At 31.3% G+C, this 17,436-nt stretch overlaps 2 protein-coding genes across 4 annotated transcripts in view; both read left to right on the top strand.

Moving 5' to 3' along the window:
- Positions 1-17,436, top strand: part of LOC128160643 (uncharacterized) — a 71,871-nt gene that overhangs the window by 25,760 nt on the left and 28,675 nt on the right. The gene's annotated exons all lie outside the window — the stretch shown is intronic.
- The window catches only part of LOC128160675 (uncharacterized), a 30,772-nt gene continuing 19,342 nt past the window's right edge, over positions 6,007-17,436 (top strand). Inside the window, exons 1-5 of the mRNA XM_052824042.1 lie at positions 6,007-6,424; positions 6,798-7,001; positions 7,573-7,685; positions 11,774-11,900; positions 14,651-14,758. Of these exons, the coding sequence (XP_052680002.1) occupies positions 6,367-6,424; positions 6,798-7,001; positions 7,573-7,685; positions 11,774-11,900; positions 14,651-14,758 (610 nt within the window). The 5' untranslated portion in view covers positions 6,007-6,366. The remainder of the gene's footprint in view (positions 6,425-6,797; positions 7,002-7,572; positions 7,686-11,773; positions 11,901-14,650; positions 14,759-17,436) is intronic.

Below are 17,436 nucleotides of genomic sequence, written 5' to 3'. Positions count from 1 at the left end.
TCAGCAACCAACAGTTTAATGACAAAAAATGGTATACACAATGTGAATAAATAAGTCTTGGAAAGGCCAAATACTCTTTCTACGTTTATTCTCTGGGATGCAATAATCCTGTCTCAAACAACATCTCTTGGCTCAATTTGCGATTTACCTTTCAGCATGGTAGGAGTATTAACATATACATTCATGGGTGCAAATCAAATTCTACGGTCTGCCAATACACTATCTTTTGGCAGAAACATACTTGATTCTGATTTGATCATGGAACACTCCATTATATGTCGATTTGATGCTTAACCACTAAAAGACTCACTAATAAATGAGATTGCACCTCTAGGGGTACAACCGATCATTGTTTTCAACCCCATTCCAAGATTTTCAGTCTCATCATTGGAGAACTCAACTATGACTTCATGCTAAACACCGAGATAGTCACAAATGCTTGGTTGCACTGGGATCCTTGTGCTAAGTTGCCGCCTTTTAGAAATTGTAGAGTTGACGGGGGCAACAGTTTGAACAACACCCTCACTAAGCCTAGAAAGCTCACCTGAAAAACAGAATGCTGACATATTATAATTTGCTTGTCAGACATTCATATGCTCATATGTGCAAAAAAACAAATCAGGAATTTTGCAAATACCTGTGGTTGATTCTTGCACTTAAAATTAAGCTTTATTATTCTCAGAATAATAGTTAAATTAGTAAAACTTAGTGCCAGTACCAGGTTATAACTCTCTACTTAGCGTTTAAATAGTATGGAAGAAAAAGAAACTTCTTAAGAAAGAATTTTACAATGGCTAATAATACATGTACTAGGTACTATATTAAATATAAGTAAACACATATAAAAAAAAAAAGTTATTGCATGTCATAGAAAATATTTCAGTGCATAATATAAATACCAAATACAGGGGAATGTAACATGCTTACCATTAATTGACATTGCACTGAATTTTACTGAATGAAGTTAAAGCGAAAAAAACTGTTATGACTTATGATCGCATAATCTTCTTTAATTGTGATGTATCATCAGTAAACCTGAAACAAAAACGTGCAATCACAAAATATTGGTTTTTTTTTAATTAATCGATGATGAAAAACAAGTTAAACAAAAAGTACATGGAAAGACATATAAATCATTTCATTCACATTGACTGAGTGTTCATATTACATTGGAGCTTTCCATGTAAGAAGACTGAGCAAGAGCACTAGGCTATGGTACAGGTAATATAATCAAACGAAGTTTATTAGTAAATTAAAAATGTATATAAAAATAAGTATTCCTCTGACAATATTCTGATGTATAAGTGTCAATGTTCTTACTATTGAAATCAGTTTAAGGTGGAATGCTACACCAACATTTTATTTTATGGATCGTTAGAGTATCATATCTGAAGCAAAACTGCGTTGTCCAGGATTAATGTCATATTACAGATTAAAAAGATGATGTCCAAAGGAATTAAAACCAAAGCTCAAAGTTATAGCAAAATAGAATAAAATCTAATGTCAACTCGTGAATTACAAATGAAATACAAAGAACATTGGTTTGTGACACTAAAGAATAAATCTGCGATATATGAAAGCTCTATCGCTGTGCACAAACAAGCTCCAGCAATGTCTTTTAGTAAATTTATTTATTGGCCTCCTCTGTCATGAGGGTAGAGGCTACAATTTTCAAAACAAATTAAGCCCTCGTAGAAATAATTTCATAAAATAAACAATTCATAAATAGTTTACAAATTACGTAAAATTACGCCAGACGAGTTAATGATATCTATATTATGCCAAATTAAAAAAAAAAATGAAAAGGAGTTTTATGAGTTAAAAAAATTAAATGTAATATTTATAGTGAATTTTATCATTAAACATTTCAACTTGATGTAATCGAAATAGTTATAATCGTATCCATATTTTACATCAACGCAATGTGCGTTTGTGCACTTCACGATTTTTAACAGTTATGCAGACACAGGGCGAAAAACAATCTTTAAGCAAGTCCTTAAAGGTGACTTAAAGGTGGCTTAAAGGAGGCTTAAAGGATATACAATATTTAAGCCTTCTTTACGACCTAATCACATTTAAGCTGAGTTTATAGGTCCTAAATGTCCAAACTTTTTAAGTCACCTTTAAGGCATCTTTAAGCCACCTTTTAGCATTTTGAGTGGCATTAACGCTCCCTTTAAGTTGTCTTTACATTATTAACTAAGCAGAGTGTAGTAAAATTAATAGCATTATTGTAGGCCTAAAGCTTGGTTAAGTAAATGTTAAAAAAAAATATACGGTGTGTCGATTAATATATCGTCAGAGAAGACCAAATGGTTTGAAGACTTGACCTGGAAATGTGTGTGGTAAAAAGCATGATGTCTTACATGATCGATAGTGGTATTTGCATGTTAAACTTATCAATGATAATGTCTTTAATTATTGATGCTGAATGTGTTTGTTTTCTTATCAAAATGCTGAAACATCGTTTTAGTTTTAGGGCAAATAACAGAGATGTAAAATAGATACATCGACTTGTAAAGATATTATATAATACACAAAGACATAATGATTTATGTAGCAAAATAATGATTAAATATATAATTTATGTTATTTTTCTTTCAAACTATACTTGTACATTGTACAAGAATACATGTAAACAATGTTGAAGGTATTGTTGAAACTGCGTTATATTGTGTGCTTGAGTGGGTTGGTGGATGAGAGTGTGTGTGTGTGTGAAATGTTCGTTCCTAATGTATGAGGTGTTACATTGTTAAAAATGATTTGCAGTAAATGTGTGCAATATTACAGTCAATGATCTTCATCATCCAGGATTTTTATGAATGGTCGTGTAATGTAGATCTTTTACGAATTGATAATTTTGCACATGTCAGCTATTAATGACGTCATTTTTACCCAATATTCACCTTCATTGATTACATAAAATTAATGTTTTCGACAAAATCAAAATCAACAACAGAAATTGTATTGTCATTCCGTGCCGTGCAAAAGCTTTCAGATTGCTTTGTATTAAAGAAGTCTTGAGAGAAAAACGATTGATAAACAGTGTAAACAACAAGAATCTAATGGGCCGTAAAAATCACCCCAGTATTGAAATCCAATAAATGCAACAATTACATTATTGTCATGTGTATAATGTTATTGGTTATGTTGCATGCAAAGAAACACATACAATGTATGATTAAAACATTGGCAAATTCAGTTTAAAAACCCGAGAAAAAACCCAGAGAAAACCCCAAAACATCGGCAATTTCGAATAGCTTTCGAATGTATGTGCAGTTTCCTTTAGGCGTGTCTTTCCGTGTCGGACATGTTACGTAATAACAAATGATCCTTTGATGCACTGACTGGCACATTATCAAAATGAGAAAAGTGTGGATTAACTTGGAGGAGGGAGTTAAAAGTTGTCCCCTACTCCAATCAATTTTTACCTCACCTGAACCAAAGGTTCACCTGTTGTCCGTCGTCCGTCCGTCTGCCTGTAAACTTTCTTCTTTAGAACAACTAGGCCAAATTTAACTAAACTAAATTGTAAAATAAAGGACAAAATCCTTTTCAAAAGAATGATAATTGGGAAATGCACTGTAGTAGAAATGGTATGCCTTAAAAATCTTTTTCTGAAGAACCGCTGCACCAGAAATGCCAATATATACAACAAAGCTTGTATATGAAATGAAGAATGCTAGGTCCGAACTTGGGATTCAAAGTTTAACATAGAAATAAATAGAAGAAATGTTTCAAAATCTTCTTCTCAACAACCACAATACAACATTTTGTAAAATGTGCAGATTCTATATTGTCAAAACAATGACATGCGGACAAATATTAGGGCCCTAAAAGGGTTTCAAACTTTAACATAGAAATATATTTGGGAAATGTTTAAAAATCTTCCTTTTCAAGAACCACAATGTTGCAATGTGTGTTTTTAATATGCAAGCATTCTCAAATAATGTAGATTCTAAATTGTTCAAACCGTGACCCCCAGACCAATGCTGGGGCCTCAAGAGGGAGTTTTTGCTATGTAAGCATTCTCATATCCTCATATCAAGGTAACAGTGACCTTCCTTCACTTTTCATAAATATCGAAAGCTCATTTTACAATTTTGTTATCTTTAATTAGTTGAGGCATAGTAGTATTAGATTAGTCAGTTACATGTAATGTATTTTAGATTGTAGGATATAATTTCTTAAAAGTATACTTTTGTATTTTTGTTTAATATATTGTATAATTTTGAAATTTCTACATTATTTTAAGAATTTCACATTTAAAAATCTCCAAATAAAAATATACAAGAACTGTTAATAAGGTGAGCGATGTGGCCCCTGGGCCTCTTTTTTATTACTTTAAAATAGGAAGACGAATGTATTTTATTGTTTGCTAGTTGTCAAGAAGTTAGATGAATTATTCAACAATTTATGTATCTCCATTGCACAACCAAATATAGCTTAGCCGATTTCATTTAAACTCTTTCTTTTTGGACCATTTCACAATAGTAGTAGAAGCATTTCAGCTAAATCTAATCAAGTACTTGGTTTGTCTGTTGGTACCAGGCAGTTGAGAAGAGGGGCGCTATGCATACTCATTATATATGCAAAAAGACCAAACTACTTCGGCAAGGAACAAGAACGTTGTGAGTTTGTTTCCTGGTATAATTTACACAATAAACAAAAATATATCTTTTAAAAAAATCAACAAAATATCTATAAAAACCACATTACATTACATCGTTTTTCATTTTCTAAAGAAATGAAAAAAATTATGAAAATTAGATTAAATAAAAATATTTTTTTTAGTCTGATCAAAACTTGTACAAGTAGAATGTAGTAGTATCTTTAGTGTTATCGGGCACTTGTTTGTGATTCTAAATGTGTGAAAGTATACACTTCACTTCCGAGTATCAGTCATACACACACCGTCAAAGTTAAAAATATCTGAAAGGTTGTTTGGGACTTACGTTCTGTTCATTGAATGCAATCCTGTAGTGTTTGTTTTGTATGATTACCTTAATACTTGATGAATGTGTTTCGATATAAACCCCCCAAAAAAGAGATTCAACAGCAAATTTTCGAAACAAGATTAAAATATATGGTGGCATAGATCTGCCACCACTTGTTAGATAATTATGTCGACTTGTCAGATCTTGATGTCGACTTGTCAGATAATTATGTTCACTTGTCAGTTCTTTAAGTCGACTTGTCACTTATTCACATGTTTAAGAATTCAACACTTTAACCTTTCCACGCCCAATTTGTGCCATCCATTTGAACTAATATTTTCTGACAAGTCGAAATAAGGATCTGACAAGTCGACATAATCATCTTTTAAGTCGATATAATTATTTGACAAGTCGACAGAATTATTTGATAAGACGACATAACATATGACAAGTCAACATTATTATCTGGCAAGTCGACTTACAATATGAATGATAATTTTCCTTAAACTAGTGGCCATATTATTTTTTCTGTCAGATAATAATCTTAAATTGTCAGATCTTTATGTCGACTTGACAGATAATTATGATAACTTGTCAGATCTTTATGTCGACTTGTCAGATGATTATGTAAACTTGTCAGATCTTTATTTCGACTTATATGATATTATGATGACAAGTAAATGGCAGTTAGTGGCACTAACACGCTTTGACAACAAAATATTGAGTCTCTAGTCACTATGGTTATTTTCTGACAAGTCAACATAAAGATCTGACAAGTTGCAATAAATATCTGACAAGTCGACATTATCATATAAGAAGTTAACATAATTATCTGACAAGTGGTGGCAGATCTATGCCACCATAAAAATAAAAAGAGAGAAACTGTAGTTTGACATTCATAATTCTTTTGTTAAAACTATTATTTCTATAAGTGATATTTATACATTATATAAACAATACTTTTTTCGACATACCACTTAAGTTACATGTACATCGATCACAAAAATCAGTTGCATAAGGCAAATTGTTACTAATTCAAGAACATGTAACATTTTTTTCATGTCAGGATATACATAAAAGCTAACGGAAAGAGAGCTGTGAGTAAAACACACACGAGCTGAATGTCCTCACCCGCATACACTGTACTAGTGAGAAATACTTCACATGACATTTCACTTTAAGTGTTTCTCCAAAAAAAAAAGTTGACACTGATTATCTTTATTGATTAATTAACATCACATCCCTTTTCTTGCAAGACGCTGGATTAAATGCATGCAATGTTTAGATGTGCAGTGAGTACTGTAAGCCGTCCGGATGTTAGTGTGAGGAAATGTGATTTTCCGTGTTCTTGGTTCTAAGTGGCGCGTTAATCATATAAATGTGCGACAAAATTGCATGTGTTGTAACCCTTACACAATAACGAATATACATGTATATCATGGATTGGTACTCCCGATATCTTTATTGTATTGTGCTGTCCGTTTTAAGTGAGTATTATTTTCTAACAGTTTTTAATAGTTCAAGTTTTTAATAACGACACTTTTATAAACAGCGTAGTTGCAAATAAGACATTTTATTATATAGTTAAATTTTATACACTAACTTCCGTGTAGCGAATTTTGTTTGGTTAGTTTTTCATTCACACATAAGACTCCATTTTTCCTCAAGTCAAAACTTAGTTCATGTCTTAGCATCGACCTTAGATTTATACATTTTTTTTAAAGATATGAGTTAAGGACTGAGTTAAGTGATCTTAAAATTTTGGTGAAACTTTTACTTAAAATATATTTTTGATCTATCAGTTCTTTACAAGCTCATGCATTCGAAGATCTAGAAGTTGTTAAAATTCTTATATTGCAGACGTGCATTCATCCGCAGTGGTACTAACAGGTGTTAACCTTAATTGGAGAGAGGCTAATGGAGCTTGTCAGTTGATAAATTTTTCACAAGTGAAGACAGAATATAACAAGTTTAAAAATGATATGGCTGTGGAACCCAAAGTGACTCCTAATTCTGGATACTGGATACAAGACGCAGTAACGGAATTCAGTGTCGTGAATAAAGGTACCAGATTCACAAACAAATCAGTTTATTAATACATATTCTCAATACTGCAAAATTAAGAAAGCTATATATATTCAACAAATTAACCACATGTCTCCCTTGAATTTTAAGATAAGATTTACTATAGATTTCGGTATTTTCCAATATTTTCATTTAGAGTTCTTCTTAAGGAGATCAATACAGTCTAAAATTTGTCAAGACCATAGGACCCTCTTACATAATGCAAATAGATATGTTTGAATACTTTTTTAGATCACGAACGGAAACTGGCATAATTAATTTTAAGGTATTTTGTTAAATGAGAACGGGTTTTCCAACTAAAAATTCCCAATTGTGTATATTTAAAGACTAAGTTCCTTTTAGAAAAATTGATTCTGAATAAAAAATAAAATGTGCTTCAATCTTAAAGTTCTCAAGGTTGAAATCAAATTTTAATATTGACTACTTTCAGCATTGTGATAATAGGTTGTATCCATTTGTCTTAAGATTTTCTTGTACTCTCGTATATGTATTGTTGGGGATGTAACACAGATTAACTAAACATAATATTGTTTTCAATTTCTTGATTAAGGTTGTCAGAAGAACGTCAATATCCTAAAATCTACAACGGTTAAAAACAACATGCTTTTAAAGTGCTTTCAATTTTGTCAGAACAATGCCAATTCAACGATCATTGGAGTAAAGGTTTGATGTTAATACATGTAGCATCCTGAAATTAGATATAATTAAGTGAATTTGATATTGATGACTATGACAGTTTACTTCATCTACAAAAAATATTTATTTTTTGATGGATTCCTAAAGAATATCATTCAAGATTGTCATTGAAAAAAATCACTTTCAAAACGATTTGAATATAAATGTTTTCTGTAAGGTCACCATATTTTGCTGATCATAATTTCAAAAAGTGCATTATTATTTTACCGAAAAAAAAACCCAAATTGTTATACTCACCTAAGTGAGACGTGACCCTGTAAATGATTCACGGTATTGTCATTTCAAAAATACATGTACATCGCAAATTAAACTTTTACAATCCTAGAAGTACAAAAGTTCGCCATAAACAAAGAGCATGAGCGAATAAGATGGCGCAGATGTCTATTACTTAATTGTAAAATAAATTTTCAAATTGTGAATATTTCTATTATTGTTTTTGCTCAAAGGTCTTTATACAATAAAGAAAGCATTCAAAAAGATTCAAACCGTACATCTGTTGTGTTTTTTAATAAACATAGAGAAAAAGATAAAAGAGTCTAAATTAATTTTTTTGCGGTATTGTATCTACAACATTAAAATGCTTGATTCTTCAAAACAAACTTTGTCCTCCAACCACAGATCCATTTTAGTCACATTAATTGAGGGTTTTAAAACCTAGTGAATACTATGTACAAGAATGCTTTTTTCTGAAACATTTACATGTTACGTAACAAATAATAATTCTATTATTATGCACATCATCAAACAGTATGGTCGTTAAATATAGCCGAAAATTGTAGATTTGACTGCAGTATTTCCCAAATTTGAATATGGCCACACTTGAGTACCTCTTTGAAAGTTTTAAAACTGAGAGATATTGCATAAATGCTTCTGCCTGCAAAATTTCGTAGAAGTGTGGCCAATAGGACTATATATGATATGCCCACAATTTAGAAATATGTTTTGTAAAGACAACCTTTCCCGCCATTTTTAGCATAAAACAGCTTGGTTTCAAACAGTTTTTCTTTCATAAAACATAGAGCGCATGCTTGAACAAACAAAATATTTTAATCAGAGATGTATCTAGCCAAGACTAATAATTATATATAAGTTACAAACAATTTTCCTTGTTCAAGCATGCGCTCTATATTTCCCATTCATAAAAAGATAAGAAAAATGTCAAATTTTGACTGATTTTGATTGAATTATATAAATAGTCTCACTTTTGACGTCATATACTGCCAGTGACTGCAGTGAGTGCAAATAAATCAAATAAACAGGTGTAAAATATATTTTACATCAATTCTTCTAAATTATAATATAAAATTTTATTGTACCAGAAACACTTTGAAAAATGGCGAATTATTGGGGCCAAATTTAACTCATATCATATATAGTTCTTTCAAATTTAGTAACAGAAAATAAAACAGACCACTCTATTCTAGGTTAATTATTTTCTTACTATTTATTGAAATAGCAGAATTTAATTATTAATGATAAAGAATTATTTGTGATTATTTACAAAATCACCATTTTATTAAATATTTAAGGAAGAAATGCGTATAAAATTTAATGTTATACTGGGTATTCATGTTTACATCGTGCATCATCAATGACATAATAGTTCGACGTTTGCGACGTCAGTTGAATCTGTACATGGAATCTTGAGTTCTTTAAGTATTTTTCTAATAGAACTTACCAGTAAAGTCTGCATTTTTTAATAGCATTATTTCTATGTACCACGGTATTAGTAAATTGCAGTAGAATATAGAGATACATAAACATTGCTAACAAACAGAAAAAATTAAATAATGGCAAAGTAAACATTGTACGTACGTAAGTAAATATATATTCCTATACCTTAATAAAGAATAAGCCATAGCATGTATAAGTAGCTTGATGTGGGTTTTTTTTTTGCCAAACAGTGAAATGCATTTAACGAAACGAAAGATGCAAGCGATTTTTTACACAAGTGTCTCTGAATACCGCGGGAGAAAGACAGTCGATTTCATATGATAAACTTAACTTATTCCGTCAAAAAACTTGATTATTTAATTCTCAAGTAGACAAGTACAGCAGCTGCTGTAATTGAATATTAACCCATCGTCCCTTGCATAAAAACATTTTGCCAATGCATACGTCATTATCAACCACCTGGTGATCAGTGTTGATTCGTCGCGTTGTCAATGTATTTCCGGTGAACCGTTACATGTATGCAGTTACACTCCTTTCATAAAAGATCGATTGTGTCCGTTTCGATGAAGACGGCTTTTGGAATACACAGCTTAGAATACATTATCAGCATGTGCACTATATAGGAGTCTAATCCTAATTGTGATGTCTTGTTGATAATTTGTCGAATAAAATAAAAAATCACCCTAAATGTGATTACATCGGTGGCTTTTGCCTATTCAACCATTTTTGCATATAGCTGAGTTCATTACAAATATATATATATGATAACACAAATTCTACATGATTGCTATGAATTAGTCTCTCTCTCTCTCTCTCTCTCTCTCTCTCTCTCTCTCTCTCTCTCTCTCTCATATGATCTTAATTCTCAAGACATTAACGGATAGTTTATCACTTATAATAATTCTCAAAAGACGTGAATATTACTGGAAAAATGAAATATAAATGAATAGACGTTATGTTACGGCCTTTATAGGAAATAATTAATTCATAAAAATATTTTTAAAGAAATCGATATACATTTTGCATTTAATTACTGAACATTAAAACACTGCTGTAATGTCATTCCCTTGTTCCAGCAGTCAAAATGTTACTTGTGACAGTCAGATATATTAGTAAGCTTCTTATTATTAAACCTTTACCAGTGGTAACAATACTGTTATTCTTTAAAACTTGGCAGTCTCAGGAATCCCCCTGCCCCCCCCCCCCCCCCCCCCCCCGATGCTACGTGCCTGATACAGAACAGCTTTCGGCATACTAGTATATCCATTACATATACACAGTCGCTGAAAGGTTCTATTTTTTCACTTGAAAAGTTCGTGAACGGTGAGCGCACAGTGAGTGAAATAATAACAATAAACTATATGTATATATTGTTATTAGCCTAAATATAATATTATCTTATTAAACAATAGCGAACGCTTTGTGAACGCACGGTGGGCGCTTTGTGAACGATGAGCGGGAACGAAGCGGAGCGGAGAGCGCAAGTGAACGCACGGTGAGCGCACATGAACGGTGAGCCCACAGGAAAATGGGAAAATAAAACATTTCAAAGAACTGAACCCTGGAATCTAACTGTTGTAAAGCGCGAGGATTGGGTTAAAATATCGAAGCCTTGAAACAAGTAAAATAATCAGTCAGAATAATGTACACAGACTGCTACAGTAATGCATCAAAATTTCAGATTACATAAACATGTATCTCTATTAAATACAATTACCGTATTTCTTTCATATTTATGTATTTATTTTCAATAATTTGTGATTACATTGGTAGAATTAAATTATTAATCCTCAGTTACACACTGCGCATCATCAGCATTACTTCATACTGTTTCAAATTCCAGAAAAAAGACCTTTTAAGACACCGATATATTTAAATGTACCGCCGTTATATTAACCTTCAGCACTGGTCCCTGAAACTTTTTAAAAACTTTATTGTAAATAAGCTTTTCATAATATTTTCATCAATAAATTTATTTTCATAAATGAATTACAATGTCTACAAGATAATTTTATTTTGTTTTTGTTGATTTTATTCAAGTCATACGTAATTTTATCATTTCATGACGTTACTTAACAAATATGACGTCTGTTCTACATTTTTCATCAAAACAATGCCATATTGTAAAATCCGTTTATAAGAAAGTATGATAGAAAAAAGAGAGACAGTTATGATAAGCTAAGATTCTACCCTACATGTATATTTCACCAATATAATGTGATTTTTATGATAGGGTAATTTTGGAGGCTTCGTGTCTCTAGCTCTTTGTGCTCAAGTGGTTATTTTTGAGAAAACAATAACACATGTTTTGGAAAGTACGCAACTTTAAGAAATTTTGGAAGAATGAATATTGAATACTTCAAATATTTTTGTACTTTCAGGGAAACAATTGTTCGTGCTTGAAATCAGTGGCATCTGACACATACTCGACCAACTGTGATATTCTATGTGTATGGGAAGACAGACTGTGTGAGATGGCAACAGGTTTTTCCGTTTTTGAACGACAGGGTAAATAACCATTTCACAATATCAACACCGTACATTTAAATCGCACAATATGTCTTAACAACCATCCCAGCAGGCACACCGTGATTTTATTTTCATATTGAGGGAGGTGAAATTATGAAAAACAAAAAGATTTATTAGAATACAAATAACTATTTATTGCTTAAAATAAAAAAAATATTGACTTCAAAATAAAGGGTATAATTGCATTTTAAAATGCAAAACTATCATAGAAATATATTAAAATTAACTTGTACGCGTATGAATATATATCTACGCATTGATAAAACGCATTTAAAAACAATTTCATGTGTTAACTTAGTCGAAACATTGAAAAAGTTTAAAGTGAGTTAATTTAGTCCCAAACTTTGAAAAGAAATTTCAAAGTGAGTTGTACCTTCTTAAAACATCATGTACCCAAACTACGTCACCATAAGAAGAAAAATGTTGCACTAAAACTTAATTTGTGTTTTTTTTAATTTAATTTGAAAAACTCAAATATTATAATAACCTGAGATATTGTTATCTATGAAATTATTTTTTAGAAGTTTTTTTTTTTATTAAACTTATAAGCATTTAGCTGCAAGTTTTTAGCCCCCGGTCTGAAAAATAGATTTAACAATCTAGTTTAAACCAATTTGTACCAAGGCATGATTTTGAAACTAGTAAATAAAAACTGTTTATACGACTTGAACTTATTTATTTTGATCATTTATTATACTTTTTAATTAAATTCGTTTCCAAATATATATATATATATATATATATATATATATATATATATATATATATATATATATATATATATATATATATATATATATCTATCTATCTATCTATCTATCTTTCTGTCTGTCTATCTATCTATCTGTCTATCTATCTATCTATCTATCTATCTATCATCTATCTATCTATCTATCATCTATCTATCTATCTATCTACATGTATCTATCTATCTATCTATCTATCTATCTATCTATCTATCTATCTATCTATCTATCTATCTATCTAAATCACAAAAGTATTTTCTCAGTGTCCGGTAAAAATATAATAAAAGAAAAAAAGCAACACTAACTGCAAAACATAAGCGCTTTCATTGTTAAAAATCTTCAGACGTCTGAAGATTTTTAACAATGAAAGCGCTTATGTTTTGCAGTTAGTGCTGCTTTTTTTCTTTTATTACATATACATGTACATGTTGATATAATGTCATAGGACAGAATGCTTCATAAATGTCATGTTTAAATTAACAGACTGTTTTGAGTTTTAAAGAAAGCACTAATTCACTATCTTCAAAAGACATTCACAAAATCTAGGTTCTAAGTATTTTTGCCTAATACATGAATACAGTACACAAAATGCATTTCATCGGCTATTTGATTATTATTACATAAGGCACATATACAGTGTCCTTCATTAAGCGGAGTGCCTGTCTATCAGTTTCTACAAAAAGTCGGTGATTTGACGATCAAACTTTAACAAACATAATTTGATGGCTTGATGGTAAATTACTTAAATACTTTCAATATCCAAAAGTTACTTTGAAGGTATTATATATAAATATGACCTTTGGAAGAATTTACAAAATCAGTTTCTGCATAAACTGGCCTTCATGTATTTGCTTGACTGCAATAGTTATCCACAGGCACGTAGCATCAGCCCCCCCCCCCCCCCCACACACACACATTTTTTTTGCGCAGCATAGATTTTTCCTAAATTTACGTAGAAAAAATTAGGATTAGGATTTTCAGAATTTTGGAAAGTAACCTTTTCCTTTTTTTTTTTCGTTGCTTGTCTAGATTTTTTTTTAGAAGAGCCTGCCCCCCCCCCCCCCCACCTTCAAAAACGATGCTACGTGCATGCCTGAATCCAGTTAACATTTACAATGGATTGTTCATTCTAAATGTAAAACAGAATGCAAACTATCAATGGTATCTTAAAATTCTTAAATATTTACAGTACCGATCAGACCCAACCTAACAAAATGTAAACCCCAACTAAACCCTGGGTTTACTTTCTGGGTTTACTAGGGTGGACACAGAGTAAACCCCAAGTAAACCCAGAGTGGACACAGAGAGTAAACCCCGATCAGAAATATACCCTGAAAGCAGACGCTACATTTGTATTCGGAATATAAAGGGCTGGAAGCACAGGCAGTAGGATGATAAGTTAAAAATATAGGTCTGCTTCACACTTCAGTGCGTATAGTTGACTCCAAAATCAATTCTCGAGTAAACCCAAAGTAAACCCCGAGTGGACCTAAATTTTCAAAAATTAAACCCAAAGTAAACCCAGAAAATTAACCCGGGGTTTATTTGGGGTTTACTCTGGCGTTAGGTTGGGTTTGATCGGTGCTGTATTTATAATGATAAATATAAAAACCAACTTGCTCCTAACCTTTTTCTGGGCTGAATAAAAGATGTCACATGCCTTTTGATTTATGATGGCAAATGTTTACCTTTTAATATGCACACTCCTCTGAAGTATACGTTTATCGAGTGAGTTAATGCCCTAAATTATTTCAATTTAAGGTTTCTCCACCCTTGTTTTATGGTTAAATCCGTATAATATTTGTCAATTTGAAAACTAATATTAAACATTCAAATTGAACTTAAATATTGGTATGTTGCAAATATTTTGTTCGGAATCATCACAATGACGTCATGCGACAATCAAAATACCTTAATTAAGTAAATCAACATTACAGATTGACAGTGGAAATATGTGGACAAGATTTTTGTTATTTCTTTTAGATAGTATTGGCATGCTGAGCGGTTTTGAAATTGAAGAGTGCATCGTTATCGGATATCAAAGAGCACAGAAATTTAACTGTTCATCAAAGAATATGTATATTTGTCAAAGTAAGTATGATAAAAAAAGAGTTAAATAAATTCCTTTCTTAATTCAGATTAACGAGATTTTACTTATCATTAATTATCTTACCTACGAATTTCAAATGACCAAGTTCCGCGATTTTCAATAGTTCATCTTCGCAAGCCAAAAATGTTTGGTTTACTCCGCTCCCCATAAAGATTTTTGCTTCACTACGCTCGCAATAAACCCTTGGGTTTATGAGAAACGGAATTGATCTTCCCTTCACTAGCGCAGATGACAATAGTTATAATCATGAATTTTTTTGCTCGCGTGTGTTTGTTGCTAAATACTGGGTACATATTCAAAGTTGTCTGCAAAAATGAATATCCCAAATATGTCAATAAGAGAAGTATTTTCATATAAAAGTGGTCAAGTGAATTTTTTCATGTTACCTGATAAAAGAAGAACACAAATGTTAAACTGTTAGCATCCTATCAGACAAAAATCCAAGATTTTTCTGTTTTCTACATTATCGTTATTTTTTTTCTCTTTTCTTCTTATTCATTTGTTGAAAATATTCTAATTGCGTTCAAAGATTAGTTGAGAAAAAAGTGTCCACGTATGTATATTTAAGATGCATTCCTGAGCACCCCAATTTTAATAATAATAATTTAATAATGTCATATTTAAAGCCCTCTGGTCCGATTTCTTTTTATCAAAAGCAGTTAAAATTTCTTTAAAACTAAGACATTCAGTATAATAAAATAGTTAGTGCCTGTTTGGGAGGGTAACAGTTCAAAATGACGCCACTTGAAAACCATTGTCAACTGACGCGAAGCGGAGGTTAACAATGGTTTTCTCGGGGTGTCAAATTTCAACTGTCACCATCTTTAACAGGCACTTTTTATATATTGTAGACCACAACATATCTGCTCCATTCTATAGCTCCCCTTGTGTTTTAGGTGTTGAGATAAAGTTTACATTACATAAACAATGCTCCTACAAGAGGGTGAAAATTAAACTATGATCAAGCAAGTTTTCAGCACTCAAATTAATTGGGATAATGAAGTCTTTTGATTTGAAAATATCAAAAAAATATTTTCTAACTTTGTGTCAACCTTAAACAATTGCAGTGATAAGAATATTCCTCAGAAAACTATTACGTCAGACCGAGAGACAAAGTGTTCATGAATGGTGCTATGCGTCAGCTAATGAGGAAACGAAATAGAACTCATTTTAAAGCTAAAATAACAAACAATTCTCAACACTGGCATTCATATAGACAACTTAGAAATAGAATAATTGATGTACTTAGAAAAGCACGTAAAAACTATAACAAAACAATATCATCTTTGATTGATAAATCCATACCACCAGGGAAATGGTGGCGGATCGACAAATCAATATCAAAACTCAACAAAGATTTTGAACAAATGCGACCATTAAGATCAGACGGTAATCTTATTTTTCACCCAGTTGAGAAAGCTACAGTGTTAAATAAATATTTTGCTAATGCTTCGCCAAGTACTAATGAACCAGATGTTCCTCTTCATGGAAGTGGTCCTCAATCCTTTATTAATGAAAATTTACTGGAACTCTTCATTACTGAAGAGAAATAGGAGACCTATTATGTATAATTAATAGTAGTAAGCCACCACGTCCTGATGGTATACATTTACCTAATTATATGATTGACAATAATATAATTTATATATATATCAATCTGGTTTCCAGCCTGGTAACTCAACTGTAAATCAACTTGTTGTAATACATAACAGTATTATATCTGGTCTAGAAACAGGAAAATGATTACGATTTTTTTTTTGAAATCTCAAAAGCATTTGAAAAATTAAAGTTTGGCATAATGACCTTTTATTTAAGTTACAAAACTATGGTATATGTGGTATTGTCTTGGGGTGGATTGAGAACTATTTGTTTGATAGACAACAAAAAGTTGTAATAGATGGTTTTATTCTGAAACTATTAATGCTTGTGTCCCCCAAGGCTCTGTTTTGTGACCATTTCTGTTATTATTGTTTATCATTGATATTTGTGATGATCTTGTTAATCATATTTGACTTTTTGCTGATGATATTTCTTTATATGCTGTTACAGACAATGATATAGATAATAAATTTTGACACAGTCAGACAGATCATATTACCCTATGATTCTATCAGTTTAATCAAATTTCACCCCCTTGCTTACGCATAAATGTCAGGTCAAGGTCACTACCATTTCCCTCAACTTAAAAGATGAATAAGAATCCCTGCATATTGATCATTTTGTTCAAACATTGGTAGGGCTTGTATTAACAAAAGATGACGTTACAAAAATGTTTTAAGTTATTTTATGTTGAATTTATTTGAAGAGACAGTACGGCGCATCAAAAAACAGACTTGAAAAAATTTTCCGATCGGGTTCGGTATTTTTGTACTACTCATAAATGTAAAAACTTTCTGAAAATTACAAAGTTCTCCATGAAATAAATCTAATTATTTCATTAAAATTAATAATTACGAATACATGTAACCTATCACATATTTACATCGCAACATGTTACAGGTTTCAGCCATCTTTACTGTTACGCATGCGTATTTACTGTAAACAAAACACATGCATGGCTCGCGAAGATTCTCCTGAACATGTTTGTTAATAAAAATATGTCTTTTCTACTTCTCCCAGGTAATGATTGTTCAAATTTTTAAAATAACCACAATTGTTA

The sequence above is a fragment of the Crassostrea angulata genome, chromosome 1 (genome assembly GCF_025612915.1).
Source record: "Crassostrea angulata isolate pt1a10 chromosome 1, ASM2561291v2, whole genome shotgun sequence".
NCBI lineage: Eukaryota > Metazoa > Mollusca > Bivalvia > Ostreida > Ostreidae > Magallana > Magallana angulata.
The sequence above is the reverse complement of the archived record's forward strand: the minus strand, read 5'-3'. Positions and strand labels throughout refer to the sequence as shown.